At 37.1% G+C, this 17,845-nt stretch overlaps 3 protein-coding genes, 3 long non-coding RNA genes and 2 other non-coding genes across 8 annotated transcripts in view; 5 read left to right on the top strand and 3 right to left on the bottom strand.

Annotated features, from left to right (window-relative positions):
* The window catches only part of LOC100177426 (adhesion G-protein coupled receptor G2-like), an 11,057-nt gene extending 10,966 nt beyond the window's left edge, over positions 1-91 (bottom strand). Inside the window, exon 1 of the mRNA XM_026836469.1 lies at positions 67-91. Coding sequence (XP_026692270.1) covers positions 67-91 — 25 coding nt within the window. The remainder of the gene's footprint in view (positions 1-66) is intronic.
* Positions 92-2,996: 2,905 nt separating this feature from the next.
* Positions 2,997-6,419, bottom strand: LOC101242258 (lysoplasmalogenase-like protein TMEM86A). The gene is made up of 5 exons (XM_004226508.3): positions 5,832-6,419; positions 5,572-5,743; positions 4,587-4,698; positions 3,986-4,119; positions 2,997-3,455 (listed from the first exon to the last, which is right to left on the bottom strand). The coding sequence occupies exons 1-5, from the start codon at positions 5,967-5,969 to the stop codon at positions 3,280-3,282; spliced, it is 732 nt and encodes a 243-aa protein (XP_004226556.1). The 5' UTR covers positions 5,970-6,419; the 3' UTR covers positions 2,997-3,279.
* trnai-uau lies at positions 3,631-3,720 on the top strand. The gene is given in 2 exon segments: positions 3,631-3,668; positions 3,685-3,720. It is a non-coding gene; the product is annotated as a tRNA-Ile (tRNA).
* On the top strand, positions 3,860-3,949 carry trnai-uau. Its single transcript is given in 2 exon segments — positions 3,860-3,897; positions 3,914-3,949. It is a non-coding gene; the product is annotated as a tRNA-Ile (tRNA).
* A 1,079-nt stretch (positions 6,420-7,498) lies between the features above and the next one.
* LOC113474619 lies at positions 7,499-9,324 on the bottom strand. Its single transcript, XR_003396311.1, has 4 exons — positions 9,198-9,324; positions 9,075-9,132; positions 8,986-9,022; positions 7,499-8,629 (listed from the first exon to the last, which is right to left on the bottom strand). It is a non-coding gene; the product is annotated as an uncharacterized LOC113474619 (long non-coding RNA).
* Positions 9,325-11,159: 1,835 nt separating this feature from the next.
* On the top strand, positions 11,160-11,970 carry LOC101242236. Its single transcript, XR_182126.4, has 3 exons — positions 11,160-11,267; positions 11,321-11,498; positions 11,869-11,970. It is a non-coding gene; the product is annotated as an uncharacterized LOC101242236 (long non-coding RNA).
* Positions 11,971-14,806: 2,836 nt separating this feature from the next.
* On the top strand, positions 14,807-15,612 carry LOC104266128. Its single transcript, XR_001974920.2, has 3 exons — positions 14,807-14,913; positions 14,967-15,144; positions 15,515-15,612. It is a non-coding gene; the product is annotated as an uncharacterized LOC104266128 (long non-coding RNA).
* Positions 15,613-16,722: 1,110 nt separating this feature from the next.
* LOC108949824 (apelin receptor-like) overlaps positions 16,723-17,845 on the top strand; it is a 5,209-nt gene continuing 4,086 nt past the window's right edge. The window contains exons 1-2 of the mRNA XM_026836237.1: positions 16,723-16,910; positions 17,704-17,799. Coding sequence (XP_026692038.1) covers positions 16,864-16,910; positions 17,704-17,799 — 143 coding nt within the window. The 5' untranslated portion in view covers positions 16,723-16,863. The remainder of the gene's footprint in view (positions 16,911-17,703; positions 17,800-17,845) is intronic.

The raw sequence follows: 17,845 nt of genomic DNA, 5'->3' as shown, positions 1-17,845 counted from the left end.
CATTGCTGATGTCATCTAGAAAACAGGGGGTGTACGTAACAATGCCTATTGTGATTCATACTTTACCAAATCTTTGATCTTCATTCTTCATTTCGTGCTAACATCACGAAATATATTTTAGATTAAAAGTAATAAGAAAGTATAAGTAATGTGCCTTGCGACGACGCAAAGCGCGCATGGGGCCCCATGAAAAAAAAACGTGGCGAAAAAAAAGCGTACAGAAGAAACCGAAATGTGACGTCGCACACGTGTGCTCTCGGGCGTGAACCTGACTCTGACGTAATATTCGCGAGCGATGGCGAAGCGGATGTCATAAAACGCATTGTGACGTAACGCACCGATTATGTAATTGTAAACCAATGCCAAGTCGCGAGTGACTTTTCTGACAAAAACAAGAACCGTAGCGAAATTTCTCAAATAATTTTGTTAAATATTAAACAAATAAAATATAGTAAAGGTAAAACAAGAATGTCAATCGCAGGGCACAATACTAAATTGATTATAATAGGTTTACATATAATTATATAATACTATATAGTCCTATTCTAGTGTAAGTATATTAAAATAGTATATAATTAAGTAATACTAAACCGTAGCAATAGTACTTAACTTCAACTCTTGTAGAAGAAACAAATATAATCCTGCACTGAGCTCATCCAAAGAGTGCTTGTAGCTTTGTCGCTGCTTCATCCAAACTGCCTTGTACAGTTGCAACGAGGTGTGAGAACGACGTTTTACATGCCCGGGGAATCAACTAAAAGCGGGAGACGTCGGCTGATCAAAATGATTGCCCGGTGGGTTTAAAAATTATCTTTAGGATTACCATAGACTGTTGTTAATTGTTTGAACTTTAAAACACGATCAGGATATTTGGACATAATGTGATAAAGGTGCCCCATCTCCCACCACCCGACAATATATAGTAGGGTGGAGGATACAGTAGGGCATGGAAGGACACCTTAGGCACTTATAATATTCAAATATCCTGATCGTGTTTTAAACAATTCACAACTGTTTATGGAAGTCGTGAGGAAATGCATTTATAATTCTTTTAATGATCTTTGTTTCTTACGAAATGGGACGAGAAAATAGAATAAAAATTTCCCATCTTCCCCCACCACATTAAACATAAAATATGTGTAGGTTACTTACGTTGGACGTTGCAATGACCCAGAACAACAAAACTTACATATATCAATACTAGTTCTAGCATCGCCTTATATTCTGTATACGTATCTACGAAGTTCGCATAAATAAAACTTGCCACACATTCGCTCCAACGTTTTGCACTTCGCTTAAGTACAAGTTTTAAAAAAAAATATGACAAAAAAGGTTTAATGTATTGCAAAGCACCACTTCCGCCTACACACGCGCCAACTGCTGCGTACAACTGACTCAGAAAAAATACCGTTTTTGTTCCTGTAAGCGATCTGCAATAAATTATTTAACTTGTCGGGCCTGTACGGAACAAAAAAAACAACTATGTAATAATTCAATTACGCTTCCATTACACGTTGGTTGCCGCGATCTGCCTTGAAATTAATTTGACAACAAATTTAATTTCTAAGATAATTCGACAGCAGCCGCGACTAAAAATATCGGCCCGTACGCAAGTGTCCCATCACGTTTTGAGACTTAGCTGGAAACGAAATAACAAAGCTGGTCATACAGGCATGGGGTCGGGGGAATGTTTATTAAAATAGAGTTGGCGGCGTGCATGCGTCAATATGCTTACGCGTAAAATGAAACTTCCCTTATTAGGAAGAGAATAAAAATGACAATAGATACACATATAAGCTGTTACACATTAAACACTTGCGCGTCACAACTTTTCCTGTACGAAAACAACACGCCGTCACAAGCGTGCGTAACTATGACTATGACTTATATATAGTGGGTTGGGGGATGATGGGACACTTTAAGCACATAATATCAAAATATACTGATCGTGTTTTAAACAATTAACAATGGTGTATGGGAGTTGTGAGAATACGGTTTTATAATTTGTTTACCACAAAATGGGATGAAAAATAGAATGAAAAGGTGCCCCATCTTCCCCTACCCTACTATATGATTCATAAATAAATACAAAACCGTTTAATGTCGGCTTTTCTGAGGTCATGTTTAACTGATACTTTCTTTAACTAAAATCTAATTTTGCTTCTACTGTCAAATTACACGGATCTTATCCAGATCCGCAGCGAATACCAGCTGCCTATTTGGACTAGGTAATTTAAAAAATTATTCATACATACAACTTTTTGGCGGTGGTATGTCTGAAACATGACCGCTACATATTTAAATCTTTAATAATGTATAACCTCAAAACGTCATAAGAATGCTGCGGTGGCGGTTAAGCGTGTTTGGTGTAACTGTTTACGTCTTGCAGCAGTTTCCTTTTTGGCCGATATACTACAAAGAAGAGATGACCGGTTGTAAACTAAGTTGGCAAATAAACGTGTCCATTAGGTTTATTGCAATGAATGAATAAATAAATATATATGTATATATACAACTAGTTATATATAGTAGGATGGGGGGGGGATGGGACAGCTTTTCATTCTATTTTTCGACTCATTTGGTTGTAAACAAAGAACATTCAAAGAATTATAAAACTGTATCCTCACGACTTTCATAGACCGTTGTTAATTGTTTAAAACTCCAAAGCAATCTCGATATTTGAATATTAAGTGCTAAAGGTGTCACATCTTTTCCCACCCTACTATATATATATGTATAGCCTACGCCCTATATTAATTGTTTTTAGTTCAAATACAGTTAGGCAAAAGAAAAAGCTTCCAGAATTAAACGTTTGTGACGTAACCGTAATCTCGTATGACGCACGAATCTATATAACGCTCAATTTTCAGATTAGAAAATTTCTCGTGTCCGCTAAAGATGCATATATTCTATCACGCCTTATCTTTAAATAGGCTTACGCATTTTCTATAATTAGAAAACTGTTAAACAATACACTGCTGCCAATTATGCTTTATCATTGTTTTATCCTTTTACTTCTGCATAAAGTAAAATGCTTTTATAATATTAAACCAGCAATAGATGTACGCAAGTCATATAGTAGGGTGGGGGACGATTCCAATTTAAACCATTCTTAATCGTTTAAAACACGATGAGGATACTTCGATAATATGCGCTAAAGGTTTCCTGTCTTCCCCAACCTTACTATAGATAAAATATTTTACAAACATATTGAATATGCTGCTGGGTCTGTAACGAACTTGTGTTTTAATTGCAATTCACATAGAATAACATTTGCCATCAGTTGACTCGTCTCGTGACTGTTAGTGCAATAGCAAGTTGCGCGGCGTAATATGTCGTCATAATTAGAAAACCAGAACCCGGAAATCGGCTTCGAAATTTCGACACAGCTATTATGGTGTCGGACACAACAAAGAAAATTGCACCCACAGCGCCACACAGCGGCTGCCAATGTCCTGAAACGATAAAAATAGTTTTCAAGAAGTTGTTACTTCGACAAGAAGTTTCACTGGCGCAATCGGTTAGCAATAAATTATTATTATTATTGTTATACGCGCCGTATGCTTATGCTTTTTGAGGGTAATTGGTATTTTTTCGATGTTGTTCATTAAACTACTAAGCTTGAACACCGCTCCAGTGGCGCAATCGGTTAGCGCGCCGTACTTATATAACAGTATCGGAGGCATGCGGAGGTTGTGAGTTCGAGCCTCACCTGGAGCATTGTTTTCTTCTTATTTTATAGTCACAAACAGAACAGCAATCGTAATACATTTGTACGTGCACCGACATCTTTTACGTTATTTTTAAATAATCAGTGTTTTTTTCGATAATATAAATTAAACCACCCGTCTAAAAGACAGCTCCAGTGGCGCAATCGGTTAGCGCGCCGTACTTATATAACAGTATCGGAGACATGCGGAGGTTGTGAGTTCGAGCCTCACCTGGAGCATAATTGTTTTAATTGCAACGAGCCTTATATCCTTACCCGCAAGTAACTGGCCAAAGTTTACCCGTGCCCATGATCTCCAAAGCATGATGCCAATGACAGCAGTATAAACGTACACTCCAATTGACAACGTCGGCGGGTATTTTGCCAAAACATCACCGCCGAATAGAAGGCTGTGTAATGTATGGGTTAAGGAATTATATAACAGTGCGAGTTTTGTGTTTTAAATTTGGCCATAACTTAAAATTAACAAACTAGGCCATAACAGTACAATATAAAGCTTACGTATTTTATACGTTTTCCTTCAAAATTCAACATTACAGAAGAACAAAATTCAGTCTTGTTTCCTACCAAGTGTTTATGTATAAGTATAATCAACTCTTTGTAAAAAAGAGTGTAAAACGAAGAATCGTTGCACTATAGTTACCGGTACAACCGTGTATAGATTAATATATAGTAAGGTGGAGGGAAGATGGGACACCGTTTCATTGTATTTTCTCGTCCGACTCGGTAGTAAACAAAGAACACGTCACGACTCACATAGACCGTTGTTAATTGTTTAAAACACGATCCGCATATTTAAATACTACGTGCTAAATGTGTTTCATCTTACCACACACTACTATTATAGTCTACTTACTTCGTTTCTATAATCACCAAGAAAAGAAGGAGAAAGAACAATCCTGGCTTGAGCGGCGTCCATTTAAATGCTTGTATGTAGCAGATATGAGCAAGCAAGAATGCTAACAACCCTGGACAAATAAAAACCAGTAACGTTTGCACAAAATCAGTCAACTTAAAACACATTTATTGCAACATAAAGATAGCTAGACAGGGTTTGGTATATACAGTAGGGTGGGGAAAACGGGACACCCTTAGCACATAATATCCAAATATCCTGGTCGTTTTTTAAACAACCAACAATGGTCTATGGGAGTCGTGGGGATACGGTTTTATAATTTTTTGAATGTTTTTTTGTTTACTAACAAATGGGACGAGAAAATAAAATGAAAAAGTGTCCATCTCCCCCACTCTACTATATACCATCAAAGAGCGGGATGGTGATACGCAATACAGTATTGTAGGAGCTGTGTGGATATGACTTGTACATATTGACACTGAATAAGCTGGTGTATCCGTTACCTTGGTTAATTGATTTCGTGTGATAAATAGAAATGGCTATACACTGTATAGTAGTGCCTATACAATCAAACAACCGATTAAACTGTCAATAAGAAATAAAGCCACGGGGTATTCAAAACACAAGTAACCATAAATAAACATCAATTTGATATCCAAAAATGCTAATACTTTTTCCAGCTGGTGTCTAAAACCCAGACGTTATGTCAATACACTGTGTATAGATTTGCAACAACAGCATTATGTTTTATAAAGTCTACTAGAGACTATATAGACTGTTTATAGAGTATATGGTGGTGGAATACCTGACACCGCCTTTAGGACATAACACCCAAATATCCTGATGGCGTTTTATACAATTAACAACGGTCCACGGAAGACGCGAGGATACGGTTTTATAATTCTTTGAATGTTTTTGTTTACTAACAAATGGGACGTGAAAAAAAAGTGAAAAGTGTTCCATCTTTTCCCACTATATACTATACCTAAAAAGAAGCTGTCGTTGTTTCGATTTTTTCCGTCTTGAAGAAAAATATCTCCAACAGAAGAAAGTGCTAATCCCACGACGATCAAAAACGAAAATGTGTCATTCCGCAAACCGTTGAATGAATAGAACTGCTTGCAGACGAAACGAATCAAAGAATAAATTGGAAAACACTGAAACACAAAAGTATAATGCATTAAACCATAGTATGACTATAAACTTATTCATTCTACTATAATTATACCACATAGCGAGTCATACCTTTAATACCCAAAATATTTTCATTGGAATTGTGATGTATTCGTTCATATGCAAGCAATACAAAGGAAAGAATATGGAAATGGCGACGAAAAATGGAACCAGTTGAGACCAGTTCAAAGCAACTTTCTTACCAGCCATCGTTTTAAACGAAGACACTTGAATAAAAATTTAAATTGCTGAGCTGTAAAGGTTAAAGACGCATAACATTTTTTTAGTATGCATTTACTCTAATTCATATCTAACTGTGCATGTAATTACTTTACCCGCAGAACTTACACAAACTACTGCGAATTCATAACCTCGACTGATCAAAACAACATGTGTGCTGACTGTCTTACACAGTTACATTCATAAGTAAACACAACAGCCGCAGGTCTAGTTTATGATTAACGCAGTAATTGTAAACAACGTCGCCACAAACTGTTGTAGATTACGCTGTATGACAAGCGGTGGCTTTCTTCTACTGACCTTAAAATCAGTTTTAACAAGAGTATAAAAGACACAAGCAAAAAGAAAATAGTAGGGTAGGAGAAGATGGAATACCTTTAGCACATGTAGTACCTAAACATCCTAATTGTGTTTCAAAGAATTAACAACGGTCTATGGAAGTCGTGACGATGGGGTTTTATAATTCTTTGTTTTTACTACCAAATAAGACGAGAAAGAAAGAATAAAAATGTGTCCTATCTTCTCCCACCCTGCTATATAAATATTTCTACTGTTGTAGAATGCGCTATATGATGGTTTTCATCCATTGTCCTTGAAATCAGTTTTATGTAACAAGAATCTAAAATACAATTAAACAAAAAGCATATAAATAATTATAAAATATAAAACCTGTCTTCTAACTTTTTCTATATAGTGCCATTTCAATACATTTACCACACTTTTAAATACACTGCGCTCCATCGTACGCTGTAAGTATGCCGTATAAGCTACACACATTACAGGCTACAAAAAAATCGGAATACGAACATAAAGCTTTCTTTGCAAATATTTAAGTAAAAATAACGCTTATATATATACCTATTATATAGGCAGTGGTGCAACCATGCAATGGACTAATGTAAACAATAACAACTCTAATAAACAAACCGAAGGAACACAGCATAACCAAGTTCGTGGTAATTATTCGGCGTTTGTGTACTAAGTTTGTTTACTGAAGAAGGGGGACAAAAGGCGTCCTGATACTTTCTAAGATACTAACGCTTTTCGAACATTTAATTAAATTTTAAAGTAATATCTCTCCTACAATACGCATGCGTTTTCTACAATGTGCGAATGAATGTAGATTGCTTTGTCCTCGCGTGGCCGGAAAACGACAGTCGTTATAACATGGGTGTTCTGTTTCAATACCTGCATGTCAGCTTAACAGTTATAATTTTGTCTATTTTTATTGCTGATAATTTGGATAACAGTACATTATTGACCACTTTAATGATATAAAGGTATTTCATGTTTATTTATATTCTAGTCAATCTAGTGGTTTGCGATCAATCACTTGAGGCAAAAACATGATCATTAATTAATTGCCTTCTGAAAAATTAAAACAAGATTAAAATACCTTGATATTTTATTTGGCTGGCGTTGGTGGAAAGCCACTACGGCACGACAAGCCCCCAGCCAATGGTAGTGGGTTTCTACTTAGGTGAGAACCCTTGCGGGATGTTACTGTCCACGCAGGTTAAAGAACCCCCCCGTAGACAAAAATGAAACAACGAATGCACATACACATGTGCACGACAACAACGACAAAAAGACAAAAATAATACAACGAGGTGCAAATAGAAAAGGTGCAAAAAGCATGCAATACAAACAACAGCTCAATCACATCCAAAAATGGGCTAGTTATAAGACTTTAATTTACGCGGACATAATCAATGAAACATCTTCAAAGAAAATATGGTTCAAATCCTGAAGGATAATCATATGCAGTGTACAAATTATTAAATGTCCGACCACAAGGAGTCGAAGCCAATAACAGCTCCGCATGTCCCAATCACCTGACAAGTCGCCATGTTGGTACCGCGATACTCTAGTGGTATCTCCACGCAATATAATATCGTTCGGATGTTAAGCACCGCTTCGACCGTCATGAAACTGCATTAGGTTGTTACGAACCGCACTCGTAGTGGTCTAAATAACCGAGCGTAGCATCACTGTACCGGTAGTGACCTAAAACTAGCGTAGCACCACTGGCGGCGACGTCGACGCAACAACCCAACAGTAACGTAACTCAGTCTGGACAGTGACGTAACCGCACCGAACGCCGGACCTTAAAAGACCCATCGACGTATAGCGTAATTGTAACGTGGCCAGCGTCACAATTAAGCTTTTGTAAAAAAATAGAAACAGGTTAACGGGGACAATTAACTAATGAACAATTAAGGAATATCAAATGTATAAGTTTTAACTGCGTGTATATTATAATGCGCGTTGATATTACTCGAGTATTTGTGTACCAACATGCCGTTCCGATCAAGTGATTAGGACAATGCAGAATCATTAAAAGATTCGACCTTTGCAGAGGAAGCAGATAATGACGTGTACAACAACAAAATCCGATCCAGCAAGATGTTCGCCATAGTTTCATTGCATATATTTCAGTGACATGCAAAATGCACTAAAGTAGTGACTGACAAAAAGGCTGGCCACATTAGGTCCAGCAAAATTGAGTCACAAACACTAATCCGGCAACACTGTAAGAGTGCTCCAGCAACCACACCCCAACAACACACAACTTCTAAGCCTAAGCAAAACCTCAAACCGGCATCTTTATCGTCGTCTTTGCTCTTTGTCTGCAAAACAAACATGAATTAGGTTGGAGTAAAAAGGTACATATATTTTATCGTTTCATTTGGTGATAAACAAAGAATAATTACAGGATTATTTAACCGTAGCCCGAGACTCTATAAATAGTGTTACTAATTGGTAAAAGCTCGATTAGAAAAAGGGGTAACATGTGCCTAACAGAATTAATCTTGCTCTACAGTAATAATATTACAAACGACACGCATCCTATTGTCACCGGTTCAATTCATACAGTGCTGATGTACGTTTTGTTTTAACTTTCTAACAAACATTAACTTCTTTGAGAACTAACTTTGGCAAAATAATGCTTTTTTATAGTAATAGGAAATATTATACACTATACCTTGCGCTTTTCTTCTGCAGCATATACGCTGACTTTTCTGTAACAGTAAAATATTTACATGTCGATTTATACTGTGACGTCACAATTACCTTTATTCCTGCTTTGCGCCTGGTCCTCTTGATCCTCTGTGACGTCACATACCATGTTCTAAAATTTCAAAAAATTGCTGTTTTAATAAATATAGATTGTGCTGACGAAAGCGAACAACTTACGAAGTGGGTTCTTCTGTTGCGTCATCACCACTCCGTGACGTCACATTGCTGATGTCATCTAGAAAACAGGGGGTGTACGTAACAATGCCTATTGTGATTCATACTTTACCAAATCTTTGATCTTCATTCTTCATTTCGTGCTAACATCACGAAATATATTTTAGATTAAAAGTAATAAGAAAGTATAAGTAATGTGCCTTGCGACGACGCAAAGCGCGCATGGGGCCCCATGAAAAAAAAACGTGGCGAAAAAAAAGCGTACAGAAGAAACCGAAATGTGACGTCGCACACGTGTGCTCTCGGGCGTGAACCTGACTCTGACGTAATATTCGCGAGCGATGGCGAAGCGGATGTCATAAAACGCATTGTGACGTAACGCACCGATTATGTAATTGTAAACCAATGCCAAGTCGCGAGTGACTTTTCTCATATAAATAAGAACCGTAGCGATATTTCTCAAATAATTTTGTTAAATATTAAAAAATAAAGTAAAGATAGAACAAGAATACCAATCGCAGGACACAATACTAAATTGATTATAATAGGTTTACACATAATTATATAATACTAATAAATATAGTCCTATTCTAGTGTAAGTATATTAAAATAGTATATAATTAAGTAATACTAAACCGTAGCAATAGTACTTAACTTCAACTCTTGTAGAAGAAACAAATATAATCCTGCACTGAGTTCATCCAAAGCGTGCTTGTAGCTTTGTCGCTGCTTCGTCCAAACTGCCTTGTACAGTTGCAACGAGGTGTGAGAACGACGTTACATGCCCGGGGAATCAACTAAAAGCGGTAGACGTCGGCTTATCAAAATGATTGCCGCGGTGGGTTTAAATTTCCCGCGTTTTTCAGTAAGACTCCATGAGTTATAGTAAATGTATAATTTTATTCTACCTATTGCTCCACGGTCACAAATGGCGACTGAAACCCGCTTTGTTGGCTATTGTTTACTTTTTTGTTTTTGATCGAGCAAAAAAAAATTGGTAAACAAAAGCACATTCAGACACAGAGATCCAGCCTACACCATAGGAAACACAAATTATTATAATAAAAATGCAATGCCCGTGCAAATTTACTGCAAATAGTTGCATATACACTCCGAGCCAGCTTACAAGTTACCACTCACATACATTATAGGTGATTATTTTTGCTCGGCTGTTCAACATCAAACCACTCGAGATTTGTTAAAATCGTTTGCAAATAAACTATAAAAACTAAATGATCCAGGATTTCAAACTAGCGTTTTGTGTCCATGTTGTGTGTGAGAACAAGGCGTATGAGTCTGTGGACAAGACAATTTATAAGGACGGTTTGGAATACCCCTGTGGCAACTAATAGGGTGTTCAAATAGTCACCCATACAGAAAAACAATCACCCACAAGGTGACATACGTGGTAAATCGAAAGCGGGTACGAGGTTTATGAAACACAACACCCACGTTATAACGACTGCCGTTTCTTGACCATACTTATAGGATAAAATAGATTAATTCATTCATTATTGCGAGTGTATTATACTACCAGCACACGCGACGTATTGGATTAACGAAAGCGTGTGTACGTGACTATAGCTTGTTGCACCAGCCTTCTTCTATTAAAACAACTTTGTTCATCCAATGCAGACAGATTTCACTGAAACGATCACGCGATGTCTCAATGATTACTTCCCGTGATGGTTCTGACTAACTATACCGTTAACTTGAATGCCACATTGCATGAATATGAATGATTCGACGTGGCGGCCAACGACAGTATAGTTATACACCGGCTGTTCATTTCATAGCACCTCGTGTCAGGTTATGAGTTATCACACATGTAACTTTGTGGGTGATTGACTTTTTAAGCATGACTGATAATTTGGACAACCCATGTGTTGTGAAAAACATGAAATCAAATGTGCTCGAACTGCGAAAAGCTTTTAGATTTCGTAGAAGAACAAAACTGCTTCTTCTAAAGCCTAACCGTTTTGGAAATGTTAACGCGTTTAATAACCACCACACACGTAATAAAAGGCGTCGAGTTCTGGTACGGAATCATCTCTTCATTCAGAAGGCAGCAAAGTGAGTGGTTGTTTGTTTTACTCGTGTGTTAAGACTAAGATTTCTTTTTGTAGATGAATAAGTCAGCGCTTCTCCTCTTGCTTGTCGTCGGACCCCTCGTCCTCATCGGTACAACAAATGCTACTATCGTTTTTCCGTCAAGAAGGTATGGTAGTCTCTGGTCTAGTTTTAGACGCAGAATCATCAGAATCCATCCCCAGCCCGTGTGGTTTTATACGCCATTAAAAACAGGTACGTCGTAAATGATGATTTGTTTGCAATTAAACAATGTTTGTTATTAACCGATTTACGCAGCAAATAATATGTTATGTTATTGGCACCGGTTCAGTGTAGGATGTCTTTCCTGCTATAATGTTATAGGAAACATCCACCTGATACCGTAGACCGTCGTTACTCGAGTAACTTAGCGGGAATATTTAGATGGGTGTCTTGGTTCTTTGGAATAATTAGCAATATGTGAACAACCCATTACCAACCACTAGGTTGTAGCAAATACCGTTAAATATTTTGCCTAAGGTGCTTTATTTCGTCTGTCGTTTCCCCGCCGCACAAGCATATAGAGTTACATTTATTCACAAAAAATTATTTGTTTCCGTTGTAGCCTCGGATGGTATTGATTTATCTGCTTTCCTTGAATAAATGCACGAACAAAGATGTGGAAATTTGGTTGACAATATAAATAAACCATCTTGCATTACAATAAGTTGTGTTTCCTATTGTATAGATCTCTGTGTCCTACCGTTTACCTTTTAAGGAGATTATCACAAAAAATAGTGTAGCGAGTAATGTGCCAAGTTATAATTAAGGGGCACGATTTCTTTATATAGTAGGGTGGGGAAAGACGGGAAACTTTCAGTACATATTATCCATACCTCGTGATCGTGTTTTAAACAATTAACAACCGTATATGGCAGGCGCGAGAATACGGTTTTATATTTTTCTGAACTCGAAAGCGGGTACGAGGTGTATGAAACACAACACCCATGTTATTACGACTGCCGTTTCTTTTCTCCACACTTGGATAAAATGGATTAATTGATTAATTATTGCGAGTGTATCCTAATATACCAGCACACGCGACATATTAGCTTAACGAAAGCATGTGTACGTGGCTATGGTTTATTGCACCAGCCCTCTTAACCAAGAGTAGAATATATGAGCAACCCATTACCGACCACTGCGTTGTAGCAAATATACGATTAAATATCTTGCCTAAGGTGCGTTATGTCGACTACCGTACAAGCATAGAGCTACATTCATTCACAAAAAAATATTGTTTCAGTTGTTTATATAACCCATGATGTATAAAATCGCCAAATCAATGATATATTTAATGATTGCTATTCTCGCGAGCAAAGTAAACTTTAACGTGCCAGGGACCCGTTTGTAACCCAGTAATCGGTACCTTTGAGCTTCGTTTGTATACCTTAAAGCTACATTACAAATATAGCTAATAACGAAACGTGCTTAATCATTAGGGTTGTGCTGTCTTGTTGTAAGTTATTTGAGCAATGGCTAGCATCTGGCAAGGCTGACTAGAGAAGCAAATAGATTTATTTACGCCTTCAAGCATTTGGTCGTGCGGCATGTCAAAAATATCGACTTAAAAATCAAATAAATATCAAATAGTTAAACACATCACAAGTTGTAACAACGTTAACTAGCACAAGTTAAGGATTAGATGTTCCGTGAGACCAGTAAAAGAACAGAAGGTAATGTCATTCCAAAGCCGCTAGACGTAGAAGTAAACGTAAGCAGTAACCGCCAGACGTAGGAGTAAACGTATACACTTCAGGGTTCGAAATTATGTATTGTAGAGGTCACATAAGGAATAAGGTTAATACAAAGTTACCTCATTGAAGTCCCATAGAGATACAACAGTGTTTAAAATTGACGATATGAAATTAAAAGTTATACATAAGCTTTAAGGTTTACAATTTTTAGAAATTATAGAACTAAGAAAATGACAAACATGAACACTGTTGCTTACAGTATTATTCGAATTCAAGGTAAGATTACAGGAAAAGTGTAACAAACTTGAGAGCATTTCAATAGGTACATTTTTCGTATGTTTAAAAAAACAAACAGTTGTGATGTTTTGGGTATAAAGGTTTTTTTAACATATAGTAGGGTGGGGGAAGATGGGACACCTTTTCAATCTATTTTCTCCTCCAATTTGGTAGTAAACAAACATTTAATGATTTTTTATAAAACTTTATCCTAACGGCTACCATAGACCGTCGTTAAAAAAAGAAACAAATATAATCCTGCACTGAGTTTATCCAAAGGGTGCTTGTAGCTTTGTCGCTGCTTCATCCAAACTGCCTTGTACAGTTGCAACGAGGTGTGAGAACGACGTTACATGCCCGGGGAATCAACTAAAAGCGGTAGACGTCGGCTTATCAAAATGATTGCCGCGGTGGGTTTAAACTTCCCGCGTTTTTCAGTAAGACTCCACGAGCAAAAGTACATGTATAATTTTATTTTACCTATTGCTCCACAGTCACAAATGGCGACTGAAACCCGCTTTGTTGGCTATTGTTTACTTTTTTGTTTTTGATCGAGCAAAAAAAAGGTAAACAAAAGCACATTCAGACACAGAGATCTAGCCTACACCATAGGAAACACAAATTATTATAATAAAAATGCAATGCCCGTGCAAATTTACTGCAAATAGTTGCATATACACTCCGAGCCAGCTTACAAGTTACCACTCACATACATTATAGGTGATTATTTTTGCTCGGCTGTTCAACAACAAACCACTCGAGATTTGTTAAAATCGTTTGCAAATAAACTATAAAAACTAAATGATCCAGGATTTCAAACTAGTGTTTTGTGTCCATGTTGTGTGTGAGAACAAGGCGTATGAGTCTGTGGACAAGACAATTTATAAGGACGGTTGGAATACCCCTGTGGCAACTAATAGGTTGTTCAAATAGTCACCCATACAGAAAAACAATCACCCACAAGGTGACATACGTGGTAAATCGAAAGCGGGTACGAGGTTTATGAAACACAACACCCACGTTATAACGACTGCCGTTTCTTGACCATACTTAGGATAAAATAGATTAATTCATTCACTATTGCGAGTGTATTATACTACCAGCACACGCGACGTATTGGATTAACGAAAGCGTGTGTACGTGACTATAGCTTGTTGCACCAGCCTTCTTCATTAAAACAACTTTGTTCATCCAATGCAGACAGATTTCACTGAAACGATCACGCGATGTCTCAATGATTACTTCCCGTGATGGTTCTGACTAACTATACCGTTAACTTGAATGCCACATTGCTGAATATGAATGATTGACGTGGCGGCCAACGACAGTATAGTTATACCCCGGCTGTTCATTTCATAGCACACTCGTGTCAGGTTATGAGTTATCACACATGTAACTTTGTGGGTGATTGACTTTTTAAGCATGACTGATAATTTGGACAACCCATGTGTTGTGAAAAACATGAAATCAAATGTGCTCGAACTGCGAAAACCTTTTAGATTTCGTAGAAGAACAAAACTGCTTCTTCTAAAGCCTAACCGTTTTGGAAATGTTAACGCGTTTAATAACCAGTACACACGTAATAAAAGGCGTCGAGTTCTGGTACGGAATCATCTCTTCATTCAGAAGGCAGCAAAGTGAGTGGTTGTTTGTTTTACTCGTGTTTTAAGACTAAGATTTCTTTTTGTAGATGAATAAGTCAGCGCTTCTCCTCTTGCTTGTCGTCGGACCCCTCGTCCTCATCGATACAACAAATGCTAGTGCCATTTTTCCGCCAAGCAAGTATGATGGTATCTGGTCTAGTTCTAGACGCAGAATCATCAGAATCTATCCCCATTCCGTGTGGTTTTATACGCCATTCAAACCAGGTACGTCGTAAATGATGATTTGTTTGCATTTAAACAATGTTTGTTATTAACCGATTTACGCAGCAAATAATATGTTATGTTATTGGCACCGGTTCAGTGTAGGATGTCTTTCCTGCTATAATGTTATAGGAAACATTCACCTGATACCGTAGACCGTCGTTACTCGAGTAACTTAGCGGGAATATTTAGATGGGTGTCTTGGTTCTTTGGAATAATTAGCAATATGTGAACAACCCATTACCAACCACTAGGTTGTAGCAAATACCGTTAAATATTTGGCCTAAGGTGCTTTATTTCGTCTGTCGTTTCCCCGCCGCACAAGCATATAGAGTTACATTTATTCACAAAAAATTATTTGTTTCTGTTGTAGCCTCGGATGGTATTGATTTATCTGCTTTCCTTGAATAAATGCACGAACAAAGATGTGGAAATTTGGTTAACAATATAAATAAACCATCTTGCATTACAATAAGTTGTGTTTCCTATTGTATAGATCTCTGTGTCCTACCGTTTACCTTTTAAGGAGATTATCACAAAAAATAGTGTAGCGAGTAATGAGCCAAATTTTAAGGAGCACGATTTCTTTATATAGTAGGATGGGGAAAGACGGGAGACTTTTAGCACAATCATATTATCCATACCTCGTGATCGTGTTTTAAACAATTAACAACCGTATATGGCAGGCGCGAGAATACGGTTTTTTATTTTTTAACCTCGAAAGCGGGTACAAGGTGTATGAAACACAACACCCATGTTATTACGACTGCCGTTTCTTTTCTCTACACTTGGATAAAATGGATTAATTGATTAATTATTGCGAGTGTATCATAATATACCAGCACTCGCGACATATTAGCTTAACGAAAGCATGTGTACGTGGCTATGGCTTATTGCACCAGCCCTCTTAACCAAGAGTAGAATATGTGAGCAACCCATTACCTACCACAGCGTTGTAGCAAATATACGATTAAGTATCTTGCCTAAGGTGCGTTATGTCGACTGCCGTACAAGCATAGAGCTACATTCATTCACAAAAAAATATTGTTTTAGTTGTTTATATAACCCATGATGTATAAAATCGCCAAATCAATGATATATTTAATGATTGCTATTCTCGCGAGCAAAGTAAACTTTAACGCGCCAGGGAACCGTTTGTAACCCAGTAATCGGTACCTTTGAGCTTCGTTTGTATACCTAAAAGCTACATTACAAATATAGCTAATAACGAAACGTGCTTAATCATTAGGGTTGTGCTGTCTTGTTGTGAGTTATTTGAGCAATGGCTAGCATCTGGCAAGGCTGACTAAAAAAGCAAATAGATTTATTTACGCCTTCAAGCATTTGGTCGTGCGGCATGTCAAAAATATCGACTTCAAATGAATATCAAATAGTTAAACACATCACAAGTTGTAATAATGTTAACTAGCACAAGTTAAGGGTTAGATGTTTCGAGAGACCAGTAAAAGAACGTAAGCAGTAACCGCCAGACGTAGGAGTAAACGTAAGCAGTAACCGCCAGACGTAGGAGTAAACGTATACACTTCAGAGTTCGAAATTATGTATTGTAGAGGCCACATAAGGAATAAGGTTAATAAAAAGTTACCTCATTCTTAGTAAAGTCCCATAGAGATACAACAGTGTTTAAATTTACGATATGAAATTAAAAGTTATACATAAGCTTTAAGGTATACAATCTTTAGAAATTATAGAACTAAGAAAATGACAAACATGAACACTGTTGCTTACAGTAATTATTCGAATTCAAGGTAAGATTACAGGAAAAGTGTAACAAACTTGAGAGCATTTCAATTGGTACATTTTTCGTATGTTAAATAAAACAAACAGTTGTGATGTTTTGGGTATAAAGGTTTTTTTAACGTATAGTAGGGTGGGGGAAGATGGGACACCTTTTCAATCTATTTTCTCCTCCAATTTGGTAGTAAACAAACATTTAATGATTTTTTATAAAACTTTATCCTAACGGCTCCCATAGACCGTCGTTAGTTGTTTAAAACAGGATCAGGATAATTAGTTATTCTGTGTCAAAGGTGTCCCATCTTCCCCCACTCTACTATATATAAGTATTCACTTACAAAGTTAATAACGATTTTATGCTTTAGTACTGCTTGCGTTTATATAAATTTTTGTTGTGAATGAATGTAACTTGCATTATCCTCGCGTGGACGAAAAATTACAGTCATTAAAACACGGGTGTTCTGTTTTATACACCTCGTGCCAGCTTATACGAGTTACCACGTATGTAATTTTGTGCGTGATTTTTCCCTTCTTTTTACGTATGGCTGATAATTTGAACAACTTGTTAGTGATAACTGGGGTGGAGCCGTTGCCGTTAAGTTTCTTCCTTATAACAAGTATGCCTAACAATGATAGCAGTGACGAGCCTTGAAGTTATTACCCCTGGGTTGCAGGCAGGCGCGCTAACCACTTTGTTACACCATCGTAACTGGAGCCTAACGATTGGTCATACTGCCGGTGGCGTTAATTAAATAAAGATATAGATTTGTTTGCTCATTAAACAATAGCGTAACTATATTGTAGGTTGGAAAATAACATTACGTCACCCGTGACATTTTGTAACGATGACGTGAACGCTGTGTGTGCTGACGTGGAGCTTTTTGCTTGTCAATCATGCAGGTAATAAATTTATATCAACATAAAAAAACAGTAATAGTTCTAAGTA

The sequence above is a fragment of the Ciona intestinalis genome, chromosome 10, assembly GCF_000224145.3.
Source record: "Ciona intestinalis chromosome 10, KH, whole genome shotgun sequence".
In the NCBI taxonomy this organism is placed as follows: Eukaryota; Metazoa; Chordata; class Ascidiacea; order Phlebobranchia; family Cionidae; genus Ciona; species Ciona intestinalis.
The sequence above is the reverse complement of the archived record's forward strand: the minus strand, read 5'-3'. Positions and strand labels throughout refer to the sequence as shown.

What these genes read in the sequence shown, in the direction of transcription:
- LOC101242258 (XM_004226508.3), bottom strand. Translation starts at nt 5,969, where the DNA reads ATGGCTGGTAAGAAAGTTGCTTTGAACTGGTCTCAACTGGTTCCATTT. An exon ending in AAATATTTTGGGTATTAAAG is followed by an intron (nt 5,744 to 5,831) that starts GTATGACTCGCT and finishes TTTGTGTTTCAG; the next exon opens with TGTTTTCCAATTTATTCTTT. An exon ending in TTGGTGATTATAGAAACGAA is followed by an intron (nt 4,120 to 4,586) that starts GTAAGTAGACTA and finishes TACATTACACAG; the next exon opens with CCTTCTATTCGGCGGTGATG.